We start from the raw sequence: 12555 nt of genomic DNA on the forward strand, positions 1-12555 counted from the left end.
TGTTTATGTCCAATGGCCGATGAGCACCGATCATTTTTATCTATAATTTCTCTTCATATGACAAGGATTGAAAAGGATTTGCCAGTAGATGTTTGATGTGATTCATGCTTGTTCGTCACTTGCTAGCTAAGATTTTGAAAGTATGATGTTGACATAATCAGTCCAATCAAAGCTACGGTAGATATAGCGTTATTTGATGTAATTTTATCTGTGGCCAACGACCTTGAGCCTTCTTGGATGGGCACTTATAATGTAACTCCATGGCAGCACCCAAGGGGCTTATATTTTCAAGCTCTCCTATTCAGATTTTGCGGCGACGTAGTGTTCCCATGAGTGACAGAACACTGAGCCAATCACGGCGCAACTAGCAAACATTACACACCCTTACTCTCTGTATTTTCCGCTGGCTGCCCCTCCACCACAGAAAGCACTGAGCTAGACTGAAACACCTGCATTTTGGAGCTGCCTTACTCAAGAAAACAAAAAAGAGACCGTGTTTGTTTGTGGCATTATTAACCCAATGATTTTTTTTTTTACATTGCAAACTGATATGTGACACGTATTAATGCAAAAATAACATGCAAAACAGGCAACAGCAAAAATGTTTGCTAAACAGGTGGGGCTCAAATCAGAAGGGGCCCTGCCCTGCATTTCTGATTGAGCAGACCTATGTCGTGCTTACTGTGAATGTGATCTCCGTGAACTCTGAAATAAATAAGCTTTTAAAAGGTGCATAGCTGGCAAAACGCAAATAGAATTAATCCCAGCCAAGGACACAGCAGCCTACATACAGTACACAACAAAAATAATAATCCAAGATTTAAGTGTTCCGCAGGGCTGATAATAGCAGTGGTTGTGGTGCGCTGTGCGTGGAGGGAAGGTCAGAGCAGAAAGGCTTTTGAATGACTGCTGCTTGACCTTTATCAACAATGGGCCAGTGGGAGAGAGAGGTAACCTTCTCCGCAGCCCAACCTTGTCCCTGCTTGCCAGTAGCTGGCTCTGAGCTGTGCTTTGCTGCTCTATAACCAACCTGGTCTCAGAGCATTTCGTATTATTCTTTACGTAAATCCGAGACACTCATTTTAGTATGATGTGTCAAGAACCAATTTGACTGAGCTTGAAGAATCTTCGAAAGAATAATGGGAAAATGTTGCACGATCCAGGTGTGGCAAGCTCTTAGAAACTTACCCAGAAAGACTCACAGCTGCCAAAGGTGCTTCTAGAAAGTATTGACTCAGGTGTGTGAATACTTCTGTAAAATATTTTTTTCTGTATGACATTTTCTATGAATTTGCAAAAAAAATCTAAAAACATGTTTTCACTTCGTCATTATGGGCTATTGTGTGTATCCATTTTGAATTCAGGCTGTATGTAACAACAAAATGAGGAATAAATCAAGGGGTATGAATACTTTCTGAAGGCACTATACATCTACGCTCTAACTAAACATAAAAAAATATATATTTGTAGTGTGTTTTATATTAAAATAAATTGGTTTTCTCAGAAAATCCCAATTTTTGTCACACCCTGATCTGTTTCACCTGTCTTGTGCTTGTATCCAGCCCCTCCAGGTGTCGCCCATCTCCCCCCATTATCCCCTGTGCATTTATACCTGTGTTTTCTGTTTGTCTGTTGCCAGTTCGTCTTGTCTCGTCAAGCCTACCAGCGTGTTTTTCCCATACTCCTGTTTCTCTCTCTACCCCGTTTTTTCTTGTTTTTCCAGTTTTGACCCCTCTGCCTGCCCTGACCCTGAGCCTGCCTGCCGTTCTGTACCTTACTGGCTCTGCCCTGGATTACCGACCTCTGCCTGCCCTTGACCTGTCGTCTGCCTGCCCCGTTTTGTTAATAAACATCTGTGATTCGAACTGTGCATCTGGGTCTTATCCTGAGTTGTGATAATTTTGGCATGTCCCATGTCATGTTTGTCCGATTTAAAGATTTTAACCCACTTAACATCCCCAACTTTCCCCAAGTGTTCACAACCAATGTAAAGCCCTAATAACATGTGTTGCTTTGACAAAGTGATTTCTGAAGATGTATTATTTATTTCATTTGATTAGTGATTCATGTCCCTCAGGTTTAAGGTCAACTGAACAGACCCTGTTAGGTCAACTGAACTCTCGTTAAAATATGGTGACATGATTCCTTTTTAAATGTTTTTTTTCAAAAGGAGTTGGACAAATATGTTTGTTATGACGTTAAAACGTGCTTTTTATGACAAAATGTTAAAATTAGGTGAAATAAAAAGTTACACTACCCGAAAAGGCACTCTATTCGTGGAACAAAACTTCTGTGTTCACTGATCTGTGAAGGGACTGGATAGGTGTCCATTCCTCCCATATCTATGACCACAGACAGTGCCTACTGTCCTATAGGACCAGGGGCTGTAGAGACCCGTCATCCAAAGGTGCATCAGAGAGTTCCACAAATGCAGAGAAAGTGTGTTTCTCACAGTTCCTCTTTTTCCCTTCCAGGCATCCATTTTCAAACGTCAGGTCTAGCAAATACCTCCGAAGGCATTTCTCTTAGTGTAAAGGATGTCACACTGCTTGCTTAGCCAGTACCACTTCCTCCCGATTTGGCCCATACCTGGCGTGAACTCAGGACCTCTGCCTTACAAACACACGTAGCCGCCCTCCTCAAGTGTCTTAGCCAATCGCGTCACCTCAAAAGTTAGCTAATGAGGCGACGCAAGCGGGACACTTAAGTGTCCAATATGTCACCCAGGCAAGCAGACCTTTCCTGCAAACAGTAGTCCCACTATAGTGAAAAATATAGATAGAACAAAGAGTACATATGAGGACCCCACCACTGTGTTGTTGGGTAGTTTATAAGGCTGTCCCCCGACCTCATCGATGTAAAATCCTATTGGAAATATAAGAGCTGCCATACAAAACAGGATCACTGTGGAGGAGAGAGAAAACATTTTAGAAACACAGTCGTCTTAAAAACACTATTCATAATGCATCAAATTTAGGGAGCAATATCTCTTACAACATTGAACAAATAGGCAGCATCAGTGTACACAATGTCAGGCTAAATTCTATATTGCGTTTTCATCGGCATTGAAGCCTGATCTAAGTGACATACTGTATATCATGTTATCATGTAGTGTGAATAGTCTGAATACCTAAAACCACACAACTATGTCTAGTCATTATGATCAATAACTCCCAGAATAAACTAATTCAGACATTACTCACCACTCTGATATCAAAATAGACCATAGATATTTAAAAAAATATACACTGCTCAAAAAAATAAAGGGAACACTTAAACAACACAATGTAACTCCAAGTCAATCACACTCCAAGTCATACCACCCTCATGGAGTCTGTTTCTGACCGTTTGAGCAGACACATGCACATTTGTGGCCTGCTGGAGGTCATTTTGCAGGGCTCTGGCAGTGCACCTCCTTGCACTAAGGCGGAGGTAGCGGTCCTGCTGCTGGGTTGTTGCCGTCCTACGGCCTCCTCCACGTCTCCTGATGTACTGGCCTGTCTCCTGGTAGCGCCTGCATGCTCTGGACACTACGCTGACAGACACAGCAAACCTTTTTGCCACAGTTCGCATTGATGTGCCATCCTGGATGAACTGCACTACCTGAGCCACTTGTGTGGGTTGTAGACTCCGTCTCATGCTACCACTAGAGTGAGAGCACCGCCAGCATTCAAAAGTGACCAAAACATCAGCCAGGAAGCATAGGAACTGAGAAGTGGTCTGTGGTCACCACCTGCAGAATCACTCCTGTTTTGGGGGGTGTCTTGCTAATTGCCTATAATTTCCACCTTTTGTCTATTCCATTTGCACAACAGCATGTGAAATTTATTGACAATCAGTGTTGCTTCCTAAGTGGACAGTTTGATTTCACAGAAGTGTGATTGACTTGGAGTTACATTGTGTTGTTTAAGTGTTCCCTTTATTTTTTTGAGCAGTGTATATAAATATCTTTACACCTGAGCGCTCAACAAAATCTATTTACATTGTCATTATTTTATTATTATACCTCAAGGTCATTTTTGCCCAATAATGATTCAGCTAAAATAACCTCTCAAAGTATAATAATAACAAATAATGTTTTTCCGTCATATCCCTTGGACCACTAAAATCCCTCCTACTGGTTTTAGGTCTGCTAATAGCAGCCCCATGGTCTCTTTCCCTCTTAAAATAGCAACAGACCCATTTAATGTAGCCTATGTGTTCAAGGAGCCACTCAGCACAGACACAGTTACCACACAAAAGCTTTTCCTAAAATGAAACCCAAGTGACATTAATCTCGAATCAATTCCCTAACATCCATTAGTGATATAACAAGAATCTTAAGGTGCTTTGAAGCTGTAGGCCAACTAATGGCTATGCCTGAAATGACCCTGGCCTATTCCCTAGTCTGTGCTACTTTAACCAGAGCCCACATGGGATAATGGGGGATTATGTCTGGCCTCACTCATGAATGAAAGGGTGACTTAGTGTTGGCTATGTTTCTGTATTTATCGTATTGTGGTTTTTGTCTCTTTGCCGTCACTGTAAACAAGAACTGGTTCTCCATTGACCTGCCTGGTTGAATAACCGTTAAATAAGTCAAAGTGAAACATACTCCCAGTGAAGGCAATCCAGCGGGCGTAACGAGTGGCTTCACGGTACCAGTGTGATAACACTAGCAGGCCGCAGGTCACCGTGAGGGAGATGATGCCCAGGATGATGAAGAAGAGGGTGGTGACCCACTCTGGGGGCAGCCGCGGGGGGATACAGGTCCGGTCACGACCGTGGATGGTCTGGCACTGCCGCACCAGGCCTACCGTCAGGGAACCTAGAGACAGAGAGAGAGACAGAGATCAGTCAGGGTTAGATCACACACGACCAGCAGTCCCGCTGTCAGAGCACCTACAGAGAGAGTGCTTAATCACATAGACACACAGAGGGAGAGTATCTTTCATCACACACAGAGCATACTCTCGCTGGTCAACTGTGCTGTCCCACCACAAGATGTACACATTGTTTTATTAGAAGAAGCATAACCCAGAGCAGCAGATTGCATCAGTTAAGAAATATCCCTCAACTTGTGATGGTGTCACCATTAGATAAGCTAAGATCTGTATGAGGCATGACGGCATTACATCACGTCTGGACTAATGATCTCCCTGGTGACACCGGTTTCCACTTCCAGTCCCCTGTGACCACACAAAGTAGAGCTCAAGGAGGGTTGGTATAATAACAAGGCTGAAGAGTGGGACTCCTAGGCCCTGAACCAATGCCAGGGGTCCCTGAGGAATCAATCAATGGCATAAGACTCAGATGGCTCAGAACCAGAGCTCCTGACACCACAGAGAGAGATGAGATAAAGGAGAGAGAGAGAAAAGAGAGAGGGAAGAGAGGCCTTACATCAGAAAGTAACTCACTGCTAAAGAGCCTCTCCTCTCCTGCCCCAAAGCCTGGTGGGTCCAATTATGTCAGTTAGTTAGGCCTGCTGAAGACATAACGCTTTCGGCAACAACAAGATCATATACAAACTCCACCCTTCCTGTCTGTCCCTGACCCAACACAGAATACAGTGGCACAGTGTGCTTAAACTAATAACACGCATATTATTGTATTTTTCTTGTCTATATTGAATACATCATTTAAACATTCACAGTGTAGGTTGGAAAAGTATGTGAACACCTAGGCTAATGACTTCTCCAAAAGCTAATTGGAATCAGGAGTCAGCTAACCTGGAATCCAATCAATGAGATGAGATTGGAGATGTTGGTTAGAGCTGCCCTGCCCTTTAAAAAACACTCACAAAATTTGAGTTTGCTATTCACAAGAAGCATTGCCTGATGTGAACCATGCCTCGAACAAAAGATATCTAAGATTAAGAATTATTGGATTGCATAAAGCTGGAAAGGGTTACAAAAGTATCTCTAAAAGCCTGAATGTTCATCCGTCCACTGTTGCTACTCTCCCTAGGAGTGGCCGTCCTGCAAAGATGATTGCAAGAGCATAGCGCAAAATGCTCAATGAGGTTAAGAAGAATCCTAGAGTGTCAGCTAAAGACTTACAGAAATCTATGGAACATGCTAGCAGCTCTGTTGACGAGACTACAATACCTAAAACACTAAACCAGAATGGTGTTCATGGGAGGACACCACAGAAGAAGCCACTGCTGTCCAGAAAAAACATTGCTGCTCGTCTGTAGTTTGCAAAAGAGCACCTGGATGTTCCACAGCGCTTCTGGCAAAATATTCTGTGAATAGATGAAACTACAGTTGAGTTGTTTGGAAGGAGCACACAATACTATTGGTGGGAAAAAAAGGCACAGCACACTACCATCAAAACCTCAACCCAACTGTAAAGTATGGTGGAGGGAGCATCATGGTTTGGGGCTGCTTTGCTGCCTCAGGGCCTGGACAGCTTGCTATCCTCAACGGGAAAATGAATTAAATTTATCAAGACATTTTGCAGGAGAATGGAAGGCTATCTGTCCGCCAATTGAAGCTCAACAGAAGTTAGGTGATGCAACAGGACAACGACGCAAAACACAGTAAGTAAAAGTAAAATCAACAACAGAATTGCTTCAACGGAAGAAAATACGCCTTCTGGAGTGGCCCAGTCAGAGTCCTGACCTCAACCCGATTTAAAATGCTGTGGCATGACCTCGTGAGCGGTTCACACCAGACATCCTAAGAATATTGCTGAACTGAAACAGTTTTGTAAAGATGAACGGTCCAAAATTCCTCCTGACCATTGCACACGTCTGATCGGCAACTACAGAAAACGTTTGGTTGAGGTTATTGCTGCCAAAGGAGGGTCAACCAGTTATTAAATCCAAGGGTTCACATACTTTTCCACACTACACTGTGAATGTTTACACGGTGTGTTCTATAAAGACATGAAAACGTATGATTGATTCTGTGTTATTAGTTTAAACAAACTGTGTTTATCTATTGTTGTGATTTAAAGATCAGATCAAATTTTATGACCAATGTATGCAGAAATCCAGGTAATTACAAAAGGTTCACATACTTTTTCTTGCCACTGTATGTCAACTCAGCAACACTCAACCCCCTCGTCAGCTATTAAGGACAATTCACCAGTATAGATTTTTATGAGAGAAATGTAAAATTAAATAATTGTTTCTTGCTCTAAGTCTCTCATGAGGCGAGCAGTTTGCCAGCACCTTGTCACTTCCAGAGGCTCGGGACGGAGCGGAGAGAGGAACAGAGGATGGAGAAAGAGCGGTTAGAGGAGAGAGGAACTAAGGCTGGAGAAATAGCAGAGAGGAACAGTGGCCTTGGCACAAACATTTTTTATCTATTGGATTAGAGAGATGGATGGAGATGAATTTAGTAATTGGACAGATCGGTCCAGTCCTGCTGAGACTTACAAATACCCCATTATGGCTTTGAAACAAGAACATACTGTACATCACTAAAGAGGGGAGGGGAGGGAGAGAATGAGTATGGACCAATATGATGAGCATCCCTCAAAGGTTTAAGGACATAGTATACTGCCCTTGATGTATGCTGCCAAAGATTGGAACTTTGTCCTTAGATGCCAGCACTGAGGCTTAGCAATAGCAATTTAGTGATTTGCCATTCGGTGTTCAGTATGTAAAGCACAGGAGGCTCCTGAGGGGAGGACGGCTCATAATAATGGCTTGAATGGAGTGAATGGAATGTTATCAAACACATAGAAACCATCTGTTTGATGTATTCTATATTCCATTTATTCAGTTCCAGCAATTACTATAAGAAAATCCTCCCCAATTAAGGTGCCACCAGCCGCCTGTGATGTCAAGACACACACGTAGGCCTACTGTAAATGTATGTAATGTTGACCACAGCTGTTATGCCATGGCTATTGACATGGCATCCTAATGTATATAATTAATCATTACTAAACCAAACTAATGTGTCATGTTTCCTCATTCATTATATTGGTCCAGTTTGCTTCCCAGTGACCAGAATCACAAATGAATGGAAGACTAATGATATTTGAACAACCCTGATACAGATCATGTTATAGTACCGGACAGAGATCTGAGTGGAAAACTTCCCATCAATGGTGTTGTTTTTTTCCTTTAGCTGATTTGTTTTGAAGATAAACCCTTTCATTAGTTTAGATACAGTTGAAGTTGGAAGTTTACATACGCTTAGGTTGGAGTCATTAAAACTCATTTTTAAACCACTCCACAAATTTCTTGTTAACAAACTATAGTTTTGGCAAGTCGGTTAATTTTTCCAAAAATTGTTTCAACAATTGTAATATTTCCAACAATTGTTTACAGACAGATTATTTCACTTATAATTCACTGTATCACATTTCCAGTGGGTCAGAAGTTTACATACACTAAGTTGACTGTGCTTTTAAACAGCTTGGAAAATTCCAGAAAATAATGTCATGGCTTTAGAAGCTTCTGATAGGCTAATTGACATAATTTGAGTCAATTGGAGGTGTACCTGTGGATGTATTTCAAGGCCTACCTTCAAACGCAGTGCCTCTTTGCTTGACATCATGGGAAAATCAAAAGAAATCAGCCAAGACCTCAGAATTTTTTTTTTGTATACTTCCACATGACTGGTTCATCCTTGGGAGCAATTTCCAAACGTCTGAAGGTACCACGTTCATCTGTACAAATAATAGTACGCAAGTATAAACAGCATGAGACCACGCAGCTGTCATACCGCTCAAGAAGGTGACACGTTCTGTCTCCTAGATATGAATTTACTTTGGTGCGAAAAGTGCAAATCAATCCCAGAACAACAGCAAAGGACCTTGTGACGATGCTGGAGGAAACAGGTACAAAAGTATCTATATCCACAGTAAAACGAGTCCTATATCGACTAAACCTAAAAGGCCGCTCAGCAAGGAAGAAGCCACTGCTCCAAAACCAGCATAAAAAAGCCAGACTATGGTTTGCAACTGCACTTGGGGACAAAGATCATACTTTTTGGAGAAATGTTCTCTGGTCTGATAAAAAAATTAACAAAAATAGAACTGTTTGGCCATAATGACCATCGATATGAGAGGCTTGCAAGCTGAAGAACACCATCCAAATCATGAAGTACGGGGGTGGCAGCATCATGGTGTGGGTGTACTTTGCTGCAGGAGGGACTGGTGCACTTCAGAAAATAGATGGCATCATGAGCAAGGAGAATGATGTGGATATATTGAAGCAACATCTCAAGACATCAGTCAGGAAGTTAATGCTTGGTCGCAAATGGGTCTTCCAAATGGACAATGACCCCAAGCATACTTCCAAAGTTGTGGCAAAATGGCTTAAGGACAACAAAGTCAAGGTATTGGAGTGGCCATCACAAAGCCCTGACCTCAATCCTATAGAAAATGTGTGGGAAGAACTGAAAAAGCGTGTGCGAGCAAGGAAGCATACAAACATGACTCAGTTACACCAGCTCTGTCAAGAGGAATGGGCCAAAATTATTGTGGGAAGCTAGTGGAAGGCTACCCGAAACGTTTGACCCAAATTAAAAAATGTCAAGGCAATGCTACCAAATACTAATTGAGTGCATGTAAACTTCTGACCCACTGGGAATGTGATTAAAGAAATAAAAGCTGAAATAAATCATTCTCTCTACTATTATTCTAACTATATCCTGTCATGACAGAATATTTCCCTCTTTAGCAAGCTTACACACCCATTCCATAGCTTGTCAATGATCTAAATGCTACTTTTTGTTCCTTGGCACTCTTGGAGGCCATTTCTAATTATTGGGACTGTTTTAGATGCGTAACACATCAGGCTTGTCTGATAGCCAGGGATTTGAGACACAGGGAGGTGTGTGTGACTGTGTGTGATTGTGGGCCAATGTCTGTAGTTAGTAGACACTTCCCCATGCAGCCCCAGTCAGTCCCCTGCTGCTACAGACTTCACTACAGAATACCTGCGTAACAACCAGGAGGCACGTTAGTATAACTCACACACCTCTATAAACTTGTTCAAAGCTTCACCTCCTGGATACCTACTTAGAGAGGACAGAGGGTTGCTGTAAACAAATAAACCAAAATGCTGACTTTCTAGGATAAAGTTCAGGTGATGAGAGAGACACTTTCATGTTTATAATAACATTTGCCAATCTGATGATGTCATTGTTAACATCTGTTTATCTGTGAGCAATGAGCATCAACATCTGGTTGCTGCCAAAATGCTCGACTGGCAAATTAACTTAATTGGCAGGAACAACTATGTCTATGCATTTATCCATTTCACGTGAACAAAACAATGTGTTTGGACCTCAGATACACAAACAGGGCCTTCCAGTCAAGGCAATTTCCTTGATAATTGAGTTGTGAGTGCTTCATCTGAAAGAATTCTACCTCCCAGCGGACCTCATCAGGAAAGACTCCACACATCTCCATTTACAAACAATGCTTCTCTCCACCTGGTAATTACTAGCAGGCAAATTAGGCTGGAACAAAAGGCTTTTAACCCTGCTTGATTTCATACCTTCTCTGTTGTGTGGGATGAAAGGAGGAAGTCTCACAAGGGAAGTCAAGCATGTTTCTGTTCCTTCTGTGCATTGTATGTTCTACCTGAATGATAATGGACTGTTGTAACAGTGTAATGTAGGCTATAAATTGTACATTTTCAGGTTTGCATAAATTCTCAATGTGCTGAGCACATAAGACAGTTATAACATTGTTATAACCATCTTTTAAAAGCTCAGATTCATTATGTGATGTTGGTGGTCTTGTGGGAGGGAAGTGGGATATTATCTCTAGTTTGGTCCTTCCTATGTTTTCATTCTTTGTCCCGGTGTACATGATGTATAAAAAATAAAAAGTATGATCACAAATGATACCGTTAAAATCTAAACACAGGACTCAATAAATTACATCTCTGTCCTGGTTCCCACCTCACAACAACAAGGGGAAAATGTCACCTATCCCTGTCGTTTATGCAGTAGGCCACAGCATGGAACTACAATCTGCTGACTTCAGCTGTAGCTAAAGGTCACCAGCTCATTCCAAGTAGCCAGTTTTGTTGCTGTAGCAACAACAACAAAAAAGCCGTAGCCTACCTTTACTGCTGCACTTCACTTTACCATGTCCTCAGACTGGTGACTGTAGATGAAATACCAATGCCTCAGTCTGTCTGTGTCAGATGCATAGAACAGACAGAGAGTGAGTGGAGAGCTGAACAGACCTCCAAGGGCATAGCTGGATAAGTGGCACTCACTTCACATCCCTCAGTCTGACACACTATTTGTCAACGGAGGTGAGTTGGTAGCTGGTACAGGAAGGCTTATATGCCTTGAAGGAACATGGGGTATAAGAGCATGTTGGGGCGGAAAAGTAGAGGGCAGATCATTTATCAGCAGCTGTATTTTGGAGAGTGGTGATGTGGATGTAGGGAGAAAGAGAGCAGGAGTGCTATAAGTGTAGCACAACATTTAGAAGGTCTTAGATGAGGCCTCGGTACATTCTGAAGCTCCCTTCACCTGTCAAGAGAAAGGACACCAGAATGCCAAAGTGTTATATTTGGAAAAAGTGTGATTCAAAAAGTTTGGCCAATGTGAAGTGAATTTCTAGAAGAATAGTGTGTCAATGCACATTATTGACAGTCCGCTGTAGCAGCCTAGACACCAACGGTAGACAGATGGTGTGTGCATGGTTGTCAAGTAAATACGTCAATTAAGTTAAATTAGCTCACCTAACTTACCAGCTGCATCTCCTGTGTTGATCCAGTCCGGATTGGCAATACTGGCGATAGCAAAGATATCTGCTGCTAGAAAGAGACATCCTGATATGACGGTGAGTTTATCCATTTCTCAGACTTGAATGCTCTCTTCTCCTTTATATTGAGTCAAAGAGGAAAGTCTCCTCTATCTCGCCCCCTCCAAGGGCAGATAGGACAAAAGGGATTCAGGCATGGATTTCAACGTCCCATATCAATGTTTTGGTCATGCCCAGTGGATGTATTGTCATCGTCCTCTTGGTAGAAGGGCAAGCCTCTCATCTTTACGCAGCAGTCCTGGTGTAGGATTTATGCAAAGCCGTTTCCTTTCATTGCCTTATAACTATCGACTATGGCCCTGGCTATGAACGCCCACTGTTTCACCCATTACCATAGCTCAGTATTGCAACAGGGTAGCTTATGGTGTCCGGAAAATATATTTGAAAGATGAGTTGAAGGAAAACTCAAAAGATCTGCGACCATTTTCGCCGAAATTATGTTATTTAAGAGATGCTTGCAAGAGTGCATATTATTCCGCTTCTTTCCTGTGTCCGTTTATCTTCTCCATCTGAGATTTCTTCATTGCAAACAAATGGAAATTCCATCAAATACATATATTGTATGCAATGGTCAGATTTCATAATCTGCCAATACTCCCTTCAATAGAAATACCGTTATTTGTCCCTCCTGTAATGCCCGTCTAATGCCCGTCAGATGTATCCATTCGAGGTTATAATGTAACCTGTAATGCCCGTCAGATGTATCCATTTGAGGTTATAATGTAGCCTAGCAATTTAGTGAAGGGGGAATCAGCTCAATGGAATCAGCGGTAACAAAACTCGCAGTTCTCTGGCAATGTGAAACAAGCGACATTGAGGTCA

At 42.1% G+C, this 12555-nt stretch overlaps 1 protein-coding gene across 2 annotated transcripts; it reads right to left on the reverse strand.

Moving 5' to 3' along the window:
* Positions 1-2025: 2025 nt before the first annotated feature.
* On the reverse strand, positions 2026-12555 carry LOC129828767 (uncharacterized protein C16orf52 homolog B-like). 2 transcript variants are annotated; one of them, XM_055889962.1, is made up of 3 exons: positions 11651-12555; positions 4595-4807; positions 2026-2904 (listed from the first exon to the last, which is right to left on the reverse strand). In XM_055889962.1, the coding sequence occupies exons 1-3, from the start codon at positions 11763-11765 to the stop codon at positions 2720-2722; spliced, it is 513 nt and encodes a 170-aa protein (XP_055745937.1). In that variant the 5' UTR covers positions 11766-12555; the 3' UTR covers positions 2026-2719. The 2 variants fall into 2 exon arrangements, with proteins under 2 accessions (XP_055745937.1, XP_055745938.1); XM_055889963.1 differs by having other exon boundaries at positions 11660-12554.

The sequence above is a fragment of the Salvelinus fontinalis genome, chromosome 30 (assembly GCF_029448725.1).
Source record: "Salvelinus fontinalis isolate EN_2023a chromosome 30, ASM2944872v1, whole genome shotgun sequence".
Lineage (NCBI taxonomy): Eukaryota > Metazoa > Chordata > Actinopteri > Salmoniformes > Salmonidae > Salvelinus > Salvelinus fontinalis.

Excerpts from the sequence above, each read along its gene's own strand:
- LOC129828767 (XM_055889962.1), bottom strand. The coding sequence starts at position 11,765 with ATGGATAAACTCACCGTCATATCAGGATGTCTCTTTCTAGCAGCAGAT. Across the intron at positions 4,808-11,650 it reads AGATGCAGCTGGTAAGTTAG|GTTCCCTGACGGTAGGCCTG; the intron begins GTGAGCTAATTT and ends CTCTGTCTCTAG. Across the intron at positions 2,905-4,594 it reads CTGGATTGCCTTCACTGGGA|TGATCCTGTTTTGTATGGCA; the intron begins GTATGTTTCACT and ends TCTCCTCCACAG.